This window comes from Natrix helvetica (genome assembly GCF_964273705.1).
Source record: "Natrix helvetica genome assembly, chromosome: 4".
NCBI classification, from domain to species: Eukaryota; Metazoa; Chordata; class Lepidosauria; order Squamata; family Natricidae; genus Natrix; species Natrix helvetica.
The window spans coordinates 103593730-103609297 of NC_138550.1; the positions used below are offsets into that span (position 1 = coordinate 103593730).

Sequence of the window (15568 nt, forward strand, 5' to 3'; positions counted from 1 at the left end):
TAATTTCATTAAACACAACACATGCTACTTCCAGCTATGACCAATATTTCTGCTTCATATTAAACCTTTTTTTTTAAAGTATTCACTGATAAAAATTGCATTCAACACTATGCGAATCCATACAACACGTTTATCTATAGTGGTTAAGATGCTGAGCTTGTCGACTGTAAGCGTGGCAGTTCGAAACCCCATAAGTATCATATGACGGGGTGAGTTCCCATTCTTACCCTAGCTCGAAAGCATGCAAACTCAAGTAGATAAATAGATGCCACTTTGATGGGAGGTTAACAGCATTCCGTGCGCCTTGGTGTGCAGTCATGCTGGCCACATGACCAGGGAAATGTCTTGGGACAATGCTGGGTCCCTCAGCTAAGAAACAGATGAGCTCACCCACTAGAGTTGGAACACGGTTGAACAGAGAAACTCCCCACCCCACCCCCCTTTTTTGTGGTTCAATACAGATCTTAGTAACCTTTTCAGGCAGTAAAAGGCACTTTGGCTATTTCACACAATTGAATACTTGTACCCACAGCATTACATTGGTTTAAAAAAGCAATTTGAAGTTTTTTGACATTCCTATATCTTTTTTAAAAAAAAATTCAGTTTATATTAACCAATCTCATACAAGAACACTGATTGTATGTATGTATAAGGATGTTCTCCACTGGATTATTTATGGTCAGGCCAGAGGTGGTATTCAGCAGGTTCTGACCAGTTGTGGAGAACCAGTAGCAGAAATTTTGAGTAGTTCGGAGAACTGGCAAATACCACCTCTGATTGGCCCTGCTCTCATCTATTCTCTGCCCCCCAGGTCCTAGCTGATCGGGAGGAAATGGGGATTTTGCAGTAACCTTCCCCTGGAGTGGGGAGGGAATGGGGATTTTGCAGTATCCTTCCCCTGCCATGCCTACCAAGCCATGCCCACATAACCAGTAGTAAAAAAAATTGAATCCCACCACTGGGTCAGGCATAGCATGTGAATAAGATGCTGCTTAATTCCATGGCTTGAAGAGGGTATTTTCATTGAGATTCTTAGTGAATGTTGCTGGTCCTTGTAAACTCTGACCTTCCAGGCATTATATGTGCAGCTTTTTCTCTGTAGACATTTTAAGTGACTGAGCTGTAAAATTGCTTATCAGGCTTTGTAGAAAGAGACTGGAGTGCAGAATTTGAATGCCTTCCAGATTTTCTACCACTATTCTCTTGTTCAGGGATGCTGTCAATTCTTGCTAATAGTATAGCTTATTGGCCACCATTCATAATTATATAAATTCTGTACTTTGTAGATTTATGTAAGCTGTCTTTCTGGGGGGGGGGGGGAGCCTTTCCTTTATAATTGGTTCTTACTGCATTGAGTAATTCTTTTTGCTGGCATGAGATTGGTGCTAAACTTTGTTGTAAGATGGTGTTTATATTTTAAAAGCACAATATGAGGGCAGTAAAACATAGGCATTGACGTTTATTTGATTCCCTTTTGAATCTGTCTTGCAAGCCGAAACCTGTAAGTAGAAAGCATATTGCAAAAAGGAGCAAGGGCTCCTTTTTATGTGGATTAAATACATTCAAGAATGTATTTGAAAAAGGGTCTTTCAAAGGTCATCTGAATATTCACAGCTTGATTTATTAATCTATTGCGTTTCAGGTTCAACAGATAGATCGTGTAGTGGAAGTTGTTGAGGAAACTATTAAGGGTAAGTTATTCAGCTGAAATAATGCACACATTCATTCTTCTCAGTGCTCATTCCTGATGTTGCTTTGATCACATACAGTATATCCCTAAGGAATCTCCTGTCGAAATTTACCTCATACACATTCCAAATACTGACTGAAATGTAAATATTTAGCAAGTGCCACATACATCACAAAAAATATACAGAAAGCTGACCCAAATTAATATAGATCACCCTAGCTGGCTTGCTCAGTAATTGGTTTTTTAATATTTAATACTTTTTTTAAAATTTGAATTTCAGTGTTCCTTTTTAAATTACACAGATCACTATGTATTTCAGACAAATCAATGTTCATTTACTGCAGTATTTAATCGTATCAGATGTCAAGTGTCGCATCAAAGATACTGAGGTTTTAGAATACCGAAAAACGTGGTACGAATTTTATAAAGCATCAAGTGCCTTTATATTCTTAGTTCGTATAGCTTGTAAAGAAGACTCACAAGACATAATTTGAATAGAGAAAATGTTAAAATGTCCCTATACTGAAAATAACTGGTTTGGCCAACTTAAACATTAAGTGATCCGTTTTATTAAAGCTCTTACTGAAACCAGCTTCTTAATGGCAGCTGACCTCAGTTCTGGATATTGCATCCTGTTCGTCATTTGGATCCAATTGTTATAAAATCTTAACTTCCAATAAAATCTATGCAAACTTTGCCAAGATCATTAAACTGTAATGTAACAATTCACCTTTGGGATGATGGTCAGAAGATGTTAGATAAAAATATTAAATTTGGGGTTTGGCAGTATACATATAGTCCATATAAGACAAACATACAGAAAGAGAGAAAAATATGAAAGTACTTATGAAAACTGTAAGTGACATTGAGGTTTACCTTAAGGCTTTTTGAAATAAGAGAGGGGGTCTAGTGAAAATGACTTTGTGCAGAATGCACACAAAAAGATTGTATATTTGAGAGAATATAGGTATTTGCAACATCTATACAGAGTCCTTTAAGCCTTCCTTGCAGAAAAGTATCTCTACGGCCTTTAAAAACGGAATGTAAATCAGATATGCAGTATTTTAAATTTCTTAATTATAGCCAACTTAGCAGAATGTAATGTAATGAAAGGATGGCGTAAAAGAACCAAAGTCTTTTATTGGATAATCATTTGTCTGAAATGGTACAAGAATTTCCTGCTTGAGCAAGGGCTAGAAAACTGCAAAGTGCCTTCCAACTCTGTTATTCTATTATTAAAAGATAACTTCGGATGCCCATCATTGCTCTGAGGGGAACAAAGAGGAAAGAGAAGAGTGGGAAAAGAAAAAGATGAGCGATGGCAAATACAACAGGAAAGAGGAATAGAGCAAACTAATTCTGAACGCCATGGCTGTAGCTTCATAACTGACCTTAAAGATACCTCCTAGATCCACCTCCAATTTGGACATACATACATATATAAAGTGGGGGGGGGGGGGAGGGAGATGAGTGTAAATCCACTGTTAAATAATTTTTGTGTGCGTGTGTGTACACTGCTTCTATTATCTAAAGTCAAATTTCTGCATTTTCTGTGGTCCCCATGAAGGAACTATTTCTATGAGAGCGCATCTACCATGAAACACTGGTACATAAAATGTTGCTTTTTTGGAGCTTACCAAAGTGTATCTCTCAGTGTCTCTCACTATTAGCCATTCTGTAGACTGCTGGGGGTACAGCAACAATGATTTTGGACTCCAGTGTGTTAGGAGACTAGATAGTAGCAACCAAATATTCTTGGCATCTTTCACTCTTCCCATTACTCTTAGACATGTTAGAAATTGGGTAATATGGCATAACTCACAGCCTCTCAGTTTCCATGCTCTTTTTTGAAATATATAGATAATAATGGTGGACTCCATCTACAAAAAAATAGTATGATTTTTTAAAAGTTACATATGTTAAGCTTTATCATTTAGAATTATGACTTGTGAGTGGATTGTAGACTTTAACATCTGGCTGACCAATTATTGTAGCAGGCTGAATTGGGAGGAAGGGGGGAAAGTGTGGAAATGCACCAAACATGTATTCCTCAGGGCAACTGTTGCTTGTCTACAGAAACCCTTCTCTGTCCAATTCAACATTTGCTTGATAGGCGAAGGAGGAGTTTAGCATTCTTGTTCTAATATTCATTCCTTCTATGAAACAAAATCAAGTTTTACAGCTTGCATTGCATGGAATTTAGAATGCACATCTTATATGCCCATCTCCTGGATTTATGAAACAGAGTGGACATTAGAAATATAATCCTACCTTAAACTGATTTTACAGTATTCGTAAAAAAAAACATGCCTATGCTCTTGCTATTTTAATGCTGTGAATATTAGCCAACTTGAACACTTTTCTTGACATCATAAAGCTTCTTGCAAAACGTCAAAACAGCTGCATTTTGTCAAGTGTGTCCATAATGGATTAAGAGAAGACTAGACTTTCCGGTTGAATAAAACCTACACTGGTCCTGAGTTTCACAGAAGATTTTGTGAAATGGGTCACTGGACAGGATTACTGTAAACAAGTAAAAGGAAATTACTTCAGTTTTGAACTTTTTCAGACTTCGTCTCACCCCTCTAAATCTCAATCACATTAACCTGTCTGGTTAAAATGGTCTATCTGTTCCTAGTTTAAATATTAACTAATATTTGCCAACTGTTTAGCTACCATACCAATCAATCTGTTGTTATTGGTGGGCCACTAAAAGCTCACAAGATGATCGGTGTGTACATTGTGTAGGCTAAAGTAGAGAATGTTTATTGATAACATGCCTGTCGGTCTAGACACTAGCCTAAGCACAAAAGAGCTCTCCTGAATTCTCCTTGAACCATATTAAATGTGACATTTTCCCTCTCCATAAGTTCACTGCCCTTCTGGGGTAGGAAAAAGTCATCAATTTGTGAGAAACATACAGATATTTTTTTGTACGCACTGGAAACGATGGCTGACTGCAGTTTCCTAGTGCTATGTACCCAGAGCAGAAAATATTTTACTATCGCTGTTGATATTTCTTCAGATGTGATCATAAAATCTGCGTAAAGAAAATATTATAAATTCAACATCCTTACTTTCTGTGCTTCTTTAGTCATATAACTAAAGGATACTTTAATTCTGTGCGTGCTATTACTTTTTTTGTAACAGCATGGATGTAGATTAGCATGGTACTAATTAACAGTGCTAATTACTCATCAGTGTTGCAAGTCATTATAAGAAGGGAACGTGAAGCTATTCAGGAAAAGACACAGCTTGTTTGAGGAGCTGTTGACAGGTATACCAAATACCCATGCTGGATCTGAAGCACCTTTCCCATTTCCAATCTAAACAAAGGCACATGAATCACAGGAAATTAAGATGCCTGATGAGAGTTAAACTAATAGAATAAACTCAATAAAAAGAAGTGTTAAAAGTCTTGAAAATGTTGTATTAGAACTTACCACTAAACTGGAAATTTTGGAAAAGTAGAATAAATGTGTATTTGTAGTTAAGATTAAGCCAGAGTTGTTTAAAATGTAATTAGTTGAAAAACCTATATTGTTTTGGTTTACACAAAACTTGTGTAATCATGTGTGGGTTCCTGTGTCACATATATCGGTATAAGTTGTATGGTTTGGGTAATTGGAGAACAGCTAATGAATAACTGAATTCTTAATCTGGTAATATCTTTCATCAATAAAATGTTACTTTAAAATGCCTGCTATCCATAATGATATTCCCACCACTCAATTTGTAAATATTCTGATACTGAAATTACATACATATCACCTGCATTTTTTCATAGTATCTGAATATATATATTTTTAAAAAATTATATATCGCCATAATAAACTGAGATATGACAATGTATTTCCCATGTATTTCATCAAGCTCTCAGTTCTCTGATGAATGAACCAAGAAACTATGGCTGTTGACTTTTATTAAGCCATCATATTATTTATTTATTTATTTATTTATTACTTGAACTTATTAGTCGCCCCCTCTCCCCACAGGGACTCGGGGCGACGTACAAAAGTATTATATAGCGTACAGAGGAGGTAAAAATAAATAAATAAGTTACAATACCTAAAAAAGTTAAAACCCCAGTGAAATTAACCCTTAAAACTAAAATTACCAATTAAAAATGCCCTGGGCTGGAGAGGTTGTAGTATTATGCCAGGTCAGCTAGTCGAAACAGGTAGGTTTTCAGCTTCATACGGAAGGAGCGAAGGTCGGTTGTTGTCCTGATGTCTGGGGGGGGGGGTCATTCCAAAGGGTGGGGCCCACTACAGAGAAGGCCCTACTCCTGGGCGCCGCCCTCTGGCACTCTCTGGAGGACGGCACCCGGAGTAGTCCCTCTCTGTGTGAGCGGACGGGTCGCAGGGATGTATGGGGCAGGACGCGATCCCGCAGGTAACTAGGCCCTGTGCCATGGAGCGCTTTGAAGGTGGTAACCAGCACCTTGAAGCGCACCCGGTAGGCCACAGGAAGCCAGTGCAGCTCGCGCAGGATGGGTGTTATATGGGAGAACCTCGATCTCCCCATAATTACCCGCGCGGCTGCATTCTGGACCAACTGCAGTCATTATTAAACCGCAGTTTGAAATTAATAACCAGTTAAAACAATCCATTTCACTGAACTACTGCAGTAGTTTAATAATCTCTACAAAAATGTCAAAAACTTGGGTCCCATTATCTGATGTCTTGACTTACAACCACAATAACTTACAACTGTAATTTAGGCTCAATTACAGTTCTAAGTTAAGGACAACCTATATGTGCAGATAACAAATTATTATATATTAGTATAAATTGTAATACAATTTACCGTACTTTTCATACTATAAGACGCGCTTCCCCCCAAAAGTGTGTTTTATAAAGTGAATATTGTGGTGGGGGGAGGGGGGTGGTGCAGCGACAGCAGGGAAATGCTGCGGTCTTCGCTGCTGAGCAGCTGATTGGCAGTTGGATTGGCCTCCCAGAATACCTCCAATCAGCTGTTCTAAGCAGCAGTGATCACCATCGCTGCCCGTTCGCCACTTCCCATTCGCCCCCCTTTCACCACCAATCATCACTGCCTGTTCACCACTGTCTGTTTGTCACCGCCCATTTGCCGCTGCCATTAGGGTGGCAGAAAATGGGCGGTGGCGAACGGGTGGCAGTGATAGGCAACGATAGGCAGCAGCAGTGATCTCTGACATTTAGAACAGCTGATCAACAGTATTCCAGGAAGCAAATAATCACCAATCAAATGCTCAGTAGCGAAGACTCCAGGGTTCTCCAGCGGTAGCAGCTCAGTTCAGTTGACCGGTGGTGAGCGCAACAGAGCGGAGCCCTGATGAGCCATGTGCTGGGGCTGCAATAATGTGCTGAAGCTGACCAGGCTGTTTGCTGCAAGGAAGCTAGCCAGATGAATACTGGGAGGCAGAGGCAGGTTTTTTTTCTTGTTTTCCTCCTCTAAAGCTAATGCAGGTCTTATAGTCCAGAGCGTCTTATAGTGTGAAAAATACGGTAATCATTTGAGTTTGCTACCATCACTCATACAATTCATTGGTTCTATATTTATTTGCTTTGTCTGGCAAGACAAAAAATTAATATATCTACTAGCTTTTGGTTCCCTATGAGCATATTCTTTCAGTGAGAATGTGTGATATTTGACTATTTTTATTTTATTCACAGCTCATAATATACAAATATAGTTTTATAAAATTATGTTTATATCATGTTGTTTTCACATAGTTATTGATGGATTAGCAACTGAAAAACAGTTATATAAAATAAATAAAAATCTTAATTTTTATTAACTCTTTTCTAATGGAAGAGAATGTGAGACTCTTGATATTGGTGAAAATTATACTTTGGCTACATTAAAAATAGAGTTCTTGGTCACTTCGTGGTTGCTGCTGTGTTGCAATATTTTTGGAGAGGTCTTATTTTCAGGGAAACAGGGTAAGCAAGTAAATGGCTTTCCTTTAGATCATTGTGCAGTGTAGAAACATTACAAAAGGAACCTTTTTCAAATAATAGCTTCAGTATTTATAAAAAAAAATCAACAAATATTATAAACTCCTGTTAAACTCCATTTTTTAAATTTTGTTAAAATGTGAAATGACTGAATTGGTTTAATGGATGTCATTTAAAACAAGCATGTAATGTTTTGCCCATAGTGTGAAATAATATATTTACCATAAAATATTTTCTAATTTCTAACTTTGCTTCATCAGAAAATTAATAAAATGAGAATATACTTTACATATTTATGAATTTTAATTAATCCTGTTATTAATCTAGCTTTCTTGGGTTAATTAATAGTTGCAAAGAGATTGCTTCAGTGCTTTACCCATTCAGTAGTTAACATTTGCCAATTTCCAAAGTGACCTGGACACAATCCTTCGTGGTACTTGATGTATTTGAATTTATTTAATGTATGGGTTCCTGATTGTTGATTTGTTTACTTGTTTGTGATAAGAAACATTTTAAAAAGGATGTTTTATTTCTTTAGTATTTTTTGAACATTAATTTTATTATGTATTTTTAGCTTTGCAATGACTCAGATATTTCCAACAGTGCGAAGACTTTACATTTATTTTAATTAATAGGCATAGTGCATATTGTTAAATCCAAGAATCTTTTGTAAGTAATAGCATTAGAAAATAGCTAGTTATTTAATTAGCTAATGATAACACCATCATTAATGTGATATAGCAAGAAAGAATCATTAGTGAATACTACAGATACAGCCTGTACATTCCAGTACTCTGATGGATTTCTTGTATCATGATATGAAAATAATAAACCTTTACAGTACTGTTTATTTTTTTTCTAAATACAGTTCTGTTTCATCTCTCTGAGTGTACTGTTGTATTTTACATTTCTTTATCTTTTTTTTTTAATAAGGCTGGATTCTGAACTGTAAATTTCAGCCTTACTCTGAAAAGGCTAGTGTGCTAATTTTCTACTTTGCTTGAGCAATATACCAGTGAAAAATTCAGTAAATTCATCTCATGGTAGTGTTAAATATTAGATTCCTTGTGCTCAGTTCACAAATGTAAACTTGTTTAAGGAATTCAGAGAGGGAGATGTCACCCTAAGCCAGTTGTTTCCCAATTTGAGGGGCATTTTCTGGAATTCTGATAATATGGCATGAGTGTTGTTTTGATTTTGTGGCCAATTGTAAAAGAAAAGATCAGACGAGTTGAAAGCCTTGAGGGAAACAAGGGAATATCCATGGATCAGTGGTGGGTTCCTACCGATTCGAACCGGTTTAGCCGAACCGGTAGTAGCTTGGCAACCTGAGTCGCTGGAACTGGCAGCGACCCAGGCCTGCCATATCCCCAAACTGTTTCTCCCAGCAGCTCCATAGGCGCCGCCATCTTGTTTTTTTGCTTCTGCGCACATACAGAGCAATTTTAGTTGTATTGCACATGCACTCACTGTGTGCATCAAGCGTGTGCGGTGCGGGCAGTGCGTGTCCCTGAGCGAACTGTCGGAACCCATTCCTGCCATGGGTATTGTATCTGAACATACAGCCACAGAGTTGGACCATTGATTCGTTCAATTCAGCAGTGCTGACCAACATCAGATTTCTAGAACTTTAGACTTTGCCAGTCTTACTTGAAGAATCTGAAAGGCATTGCTTCTACTGCTGAGCTACAGTCATTCCAGCTTTATTTGCCCTTATAAGGCAAATGTGATTATTTTGTAGACCAAGTTGTATACAAATAGCTTGAGAAAGCCTTCATGCAGCTGTATATTAAGCAACACTACACAATGTATTTGGATACTATAAGAACATAAAGTACAACCTACGCTTATTTGATACTGATGCTTCCAATATTGCTACGATGCCAAAAATGCATTATATAAATGCATTATTGCCAAAAATGCATTATATATTTTAATCTGAAAATTGGTTTCTCTGTTATGCAATGGCTGGGTTTCTATGACCATGTCCACACGGGCAGGCTCCCCCCCCCCCCTTTGTGATGCAAGCAAAGAGTGGAAGCCTTCTATTTACCATATTTTTTGGTGTATAAGACGCACTGGAGTATAAGATGCACCAAGATTTTGAAGAGGTAATTTTTTAAAAAAACCTTTTTTTGCACTCTGCAGGACTCCCAAACCCTCTACACACATTTTTTGTGAAAAACGGGGCATGCAGAGAGTTTGAAAGGCTTGCAAAATGATCCTGGGGGCTGGGGGTGGGGCAAAAAAAATGGGCCTGTTTTTTGCCAAAAAATGACATGCATAGCCTTTATGTATGCTTGTAGAATGGCCATTTTTCGCTCATTTTTGCCCTCCTCAGCCCCCAGAAGCACTTTACAGGCCTCCCGAACCCTTTGCACATCCATGTTTGTGAAGGGAGCGGGGTTTCGGGAGGCCAAAAATGCTTTATTCAATGTATAAGATACACCCAGTTTTTCACCCTCTTTTGGGGGGGGAAATGGTGCATCTTATACTCTGAAAAATACGGTATTGTTTTCTCTTCCCATTAAGTTGGGTTCATCTATTGTGCTAAGCTCAAGGGTGATATTCACTTACCTTCCCTACCAGTTTGCAAATGTGACCGTGTGCACATGCTTCGCTCGCATGTGCCCCATCCGCGCATGCACTTAGCCTTCCCCTCATGCGCTTTGCCTAAAAAAAGCACCTAAATGGTACGGCATAGAGCTTGGGTGGGTGGGCAGGCCGTCCCGCGATTTCCACTACCAATTCAGGTGAACCAGTCCAAACCAACAGAATACCACCTCTAGCTAAGCTATATTGTCTAAATCCGAACTAAAAATGGTTGGGTGATGTCATATACGAACCAATCTACGAAATAAGATTTTAGCTCATTCCAAAACTTACCCAAACACTACTGGCATTAATACTTGCTGTTATTTTTTTAAAGCTTTATTAACATAATTGTAGGTAAAAAAACCAAAATGTCTACATTTTTTATTTGATTACCTTGTTTTAAACTGTTTCACAAAGTCTAATCAGGAAGCCTTTTGATTTTAATTACAGCCAGACTGTTACTTCTAATTCAAGATTTTAAACTTTAAAAAAAGCACCCATGCATGGACAGCGTATTAGTCCATGTAAACAAAAACAGGGCTCAGCTTGAAAAAACAATATTTGAGTTATTACTTAATTCAAATTACTATAGTCCTCAGTTATAAAATCAACCATGTTTTAGAACTTTACTGAATACATTACTTGATTAATGAGTTTCCTGAGCGCCTTTGCCTGGGTACAAAAATGCTCTTTAAATAGAAGTTTTAACCTATTTCTATAACCTTAGAAAAGTTGTTTTTAATGGTTTTTAATAATGTTGAAATATGACCTTTATTCATATGCCTAACTTTATTCTGATTTCCAATAATGAACAGAAATGATCAAGACAAAGTTAAAGATATTGTTAATTTAAACATTATTAAGAAATCCCCTAATATATTTTTTTAAAAGTACAGATAGTCATTTAGTGACCATTTCATTTATCGACTTTTTACCTAGTACCGTATTTTTCGGAGTATAAGACTCACCTTTTTCCCTCAAAAAAGAGGGAGGGTGAAAATCTGGGTGCGTCTTATACACTGAATACCACATTTTTGGCCTTCTGAAATCCCGCCCCCTTTGGGAGGCTTGCAAAGTGCTCCTGAGGGCTGAGGAGGGCAAAAAAGAGCAAAAAAACGGCCATTTTTGCCCCTGTCCAGCCTCTAGGAGCACTTTACAAACCTTCTGCATGCCCTTTTCTTTTTTGCAAAAAACAGCCCGTTTGTGTGAAAAACGGGCCTTTTTTGCTTGTTTTTGAAACCACTCTCAGAAGCACTCTAAGACCCTCCCAAAGCTCTGTATGCCCCCCTTTTTTGTGCAAAAAACGAAGCGTGCAGAGTGTGTGGGAGGCCTACAGAGTGCATAAACTTTTATAAAAAATTTACCTCTTCAAAATCATGGTGTGTCTTATACTCCGGTGTGTCTTATAGTCCGAAAAATACGGTAAGTGTTTGGGGGTTGTAATTTTTTTAAATGTGTTTTTATTAACAAATTCAATAGGCTGAACTAGAATTTTCTAAAACCGATGGATTGTATGTATAATAACGGCATTTTCCTTTATTTGAAGGTCATTCTGTGAGATTGCTAGGACAGAAAAAGGATAATGGGAAACGGCTGGGGGGAGCGCGACTGGATTTGCCAAAGATTAGAAAGAACCCCCTGATAGAAATCATTTCCATCAATACAGGGTAAGCATCATTCAAACTGACATAAAATATTCAATACTGCCTAGAAATTCAATTTGATTTTTGTTCGTTCTTAATGCAGTGCTGCCCAAATGATACCATCAGCCACAGTTTACAATAAAACGTTGAAAATGCCAGTGGCAACATTGTAATACTTTAAAGTGCTGATTACTTGCTTAGATTTTAGAGTCTTAAACATTGAAGATATTTGTGTATTTCTTTTGTTCTTTTGGGGTTGTTTCCTTGAAAATATATGCAATGCTAAGTTTTTTTTAGTGTGCAAACAAATGTTTCTTTCTTAGCTTTTAAAATCCAGATCCCATTACCATTTCGAGATTAGAGGAACCATTCTGAGATATGTTTTGGCTTCAGTAATCACAAGTAGTCTAGGAAAGGTGACCTATATAAGAGTACAATTTTTACACTGTGGGGAATGATCAGATCACCTTGGAAAGGAAATAGTGGGAGTCAAGGTATAGCAACTTTAAGAGAACACCAAATATTTTAAGCCATGTCTTGTTCTGCATATGCGTCAAACATTTGCAGCAGATGGGCACATTAGAAAACAGAAACAAAACGTAATATATTGGAATCCACGTAAGATTATTTTTGAGCTTGGAACAAATAAGCTTCATTCATAATCTTTGGAGTTTGCCTGTACTCCAGTGGATTTGCCTCAGTTTTAAAGACATGATGAAGCTCAACATCAGCAGAACACAGATTTTAAGGAGAGCTTTGGAATTTACAATTTCCCAACTTCCAGAATAGGCAACAAGATAAATATTCACTAGTTTCAGCAGAGGCAATGATTTTGTAGTCAGTTGTAGATTTGATTCTCCTTTCTGCATCCTTCCTGCTACTTTCTCTTACTCCAGCACTTTACCCTCCCTGACAGTCCCATCCAACCTAAGCCAGTGGTAACATTATCATTATGAATTAAGCAGTGGTGGGATTCAGTTTTTTTTACTACAGGTTCTGTGGGCATGGCTTGATGGACGTGGCAGGGAAAGGATACTGAAAAATCCCCATTCCCTCCTGATCAGCTGGGAGTCAGGAGGCAGAGAATAGATGGGAGCGGGGCCAGTCAGAGGTGGTATTTACTGGTTCCCCGAACTACTCAAAATTTCTGCTACCAGTTCTCCAGAACTGGTCAGAACCTGCTGAATACCAGCTCTAGAATTAAGGCGAATGTACATGTCCTGGGATAATGTTGCAGGATTCAATTTGGGTTGGTCATTGGGACCAGAGGTTTTGTCTTCCAAGATTTCGGACTCCTGTTGGAGCCCATCCTCAGGCAAATTCTGGATGTTACAGTTGATGTGATTTCAGCTTAGTTTAACAGATACTGAAGCAAGAAAATTATTCTCCCTTTGGATGCTGAAAAAAAGTACACTATGTGAATTTAGAACACCTATACAAGATTTCTTGGGCAACTTTGACTTGTAATTCAGTGGAATATTCTAGATTAATTCTTGCCAGCTGGGTAACTCAGGGCCAGTTGCTCCCTTTCAGCCCAACCCACATCAAGGGGTTGTTGTCAGGAAAACAGGAAGAAGGAATACTATGCTGTATATCAGGGGTGTCCAAACTTGGGAACTTTAAGACTTGTGGACTTCAACTCCCAGAATTCCCCAGCCAGGAGTTGAAATCCACAAGTCTTAAAGTTCCCAAGTTTGGACACCCCTGCTGTATATGCTTGTCACCTTGAGTTACTTAAAAGTAATAAAGGTGGGATTAAAATCTAATAATTTGCTTTGGTGATTGGATTCGTTCTTATTCTGCCAGAAGTGAAGGAGAATGTACAGATTGCTCCCTTGTTTTTTCCAAAGAGAACTCAGTGGGATCCTCGTCTCATTTTCTAGAAAGAAAATTATATGGTCTCACTGGATCTGCAGTTACTCAATTACAACTGGTAACTGAAAAGAATTTACAGATAATTAAACAGGTGCTTTATTACAAGGATTAGAATTAAGTGTCTGTTAATTTCTCTTTTGCATTGGTGCTTTCCACGAATAAATGCCACAGTTCAATTTCCTGATCCTCCAGCAGCAGACCATGAATATATTTCTGCTTGAGTTTACTCTTAACCTGTGGCATTGGGCTCATGTTACAAGTTCATATCCGTGCAGGTTCATTACTGCATTGCTTGTTGTCACGGAGTGTGAAAAATCATGACAAGTTGGTATTGATAATAATTTAGGGATATTTCAATTTTGATGGGCTGTCCTCTCTACCTAAGACTTCAAAGCATTCCTGTGTAATTGCCAAACGATCCAGCAGTGCTGTACAAGGAACTTGTCCAAAATACAGCTTAATTATTTGCCATTCTAAGTACAGACATTTATGGGATCGTGGTAATTACATGATTAGACTTCTCTCTTAATCCTGTTCTTGCAAACCAGATTGCAACACAATAGTACAAAAATGTACTGGGTGGTTGAGCTTATTAATAGCCACTCCTCAATGCATTTTTTCTTTCTTCTCTCTTTACCTTGACTTGTTTGAAGAACAAACTGAATGCTACACAACAAGCTGCCTTGTGCTGCAAGCCATGTTAATTCGAACTTGCTCAAACAAATGTTTTTTAAGAGTGTTTGTGTTCTTAACATTTGCATATAAACATAAACTAATACTTTAATCCGTACCTAAGAAAAGTTGTTAATCATTTTACACACTGTTATAATGCAGATTTACTTAGACATCATGCCTATTGTTTATGGTCAGTGGCGTAGCGTGGGGGGTGCAGGGGGGGCCGGCCGCACCGGGCGCAACATCTGGGGGGGGCGCGCTCGCACTTGCAGCTCTCTGCCCCTGCCTGGCTCACTCACTCTCTCTCACTGCACGTGGCTGGGAAAGGAAAAGGCGAGGGGTTGAAGAGATCAGGGGAAGATCTCTCAATCTGTTTCTTCCTCGGCCGCCCACCTGACCGAGAAAGGCGGAAAAGAGCAGATTGGTTTAGAAATAGGGTAGGAGAAGAAGGAAATTCATAGACAGGGGAGGAGAGGGGAGAATTGGGAACTCCTCCTCAATCCCATCTCGGAACCCACGGACAAGGTCGGGCAGCCCCTTGGAGTCAAGTCTGACCGGGTCTGAAAGCGGGGAAGGCTCGGTCTGCGAGGCCAGCGGCCTACCCGGGTCCCTGCCCTGCTTCCACCCGCGAATCCGCGGCGGTTGTCTTTCAAAGGAGAGGCGCAAGGAAGCGAGATTCTTGGGGCGAAGTAGCCTGGCTGCTTAAAGGTTTTAGGGAGGCGTTTGCCTCCTATGACCTTTACAGTGGACAGAGAAATCAAGTGGTGCCTAAACCTTGAGGTCAGCGATCGATCTCTCTTTCTGGGCTTAGTGGATAGGAGAAAAGGGCCTGCGTGTATATAAGGCGCGGTGCATGAAATGGGGTGGGGGGGCGCCTCCTCCCCCCAGAATTGAAAGCCAAGTCAAGGTCGTTTAATTGGAAAGCGGAGGTTTTAAAAAAAACCTCCAATCGGAACCTTTTGGGGGATCAGGCTAAGTGGGATGCGGGGAGAACCCAAAGCCAGGGGAGTTGTGTGCGCACTTGTGTGTGTCTGTGCGCCTGTTCAGTGGGTGAGTAAGGAACCTGCAGCTAGATGAAAGGCAGGAAACGGGACCTGCAGTCGGGCGGGTGGCTGCGGGCAGGCCAAAACGAGCATTGCATCTGA

General features: G+C 39.0%; 1 protein-coding gene across 1 annotated transcript in view; it reads left to right on the forward strand.

The window, feature by feature from the left end:
• Positions 1 to 15568, forward strand: part of CDKAL1 (CDKAL1 threonylcarbamoyladenosine tRNA methylthiotransferase) — a 332059-nt gene that overhangs the window by 107668 nt on the left and 208823 nt on the right. Inside the window, exons 7-8 of the mRNA XM_081952974.1 lie at positions 1643 to 1691; positions 11777 to 11897. Of these exons, the coding sequence (XP_081809100.1) occupies positions 1643 to 1691; positions 11777 to 11897 (170 nt within the window). The remainder of the gene's footprint in view (positions 1 to 1642; positions 1692 to 11776; positions 11898 to 15568) is intronic.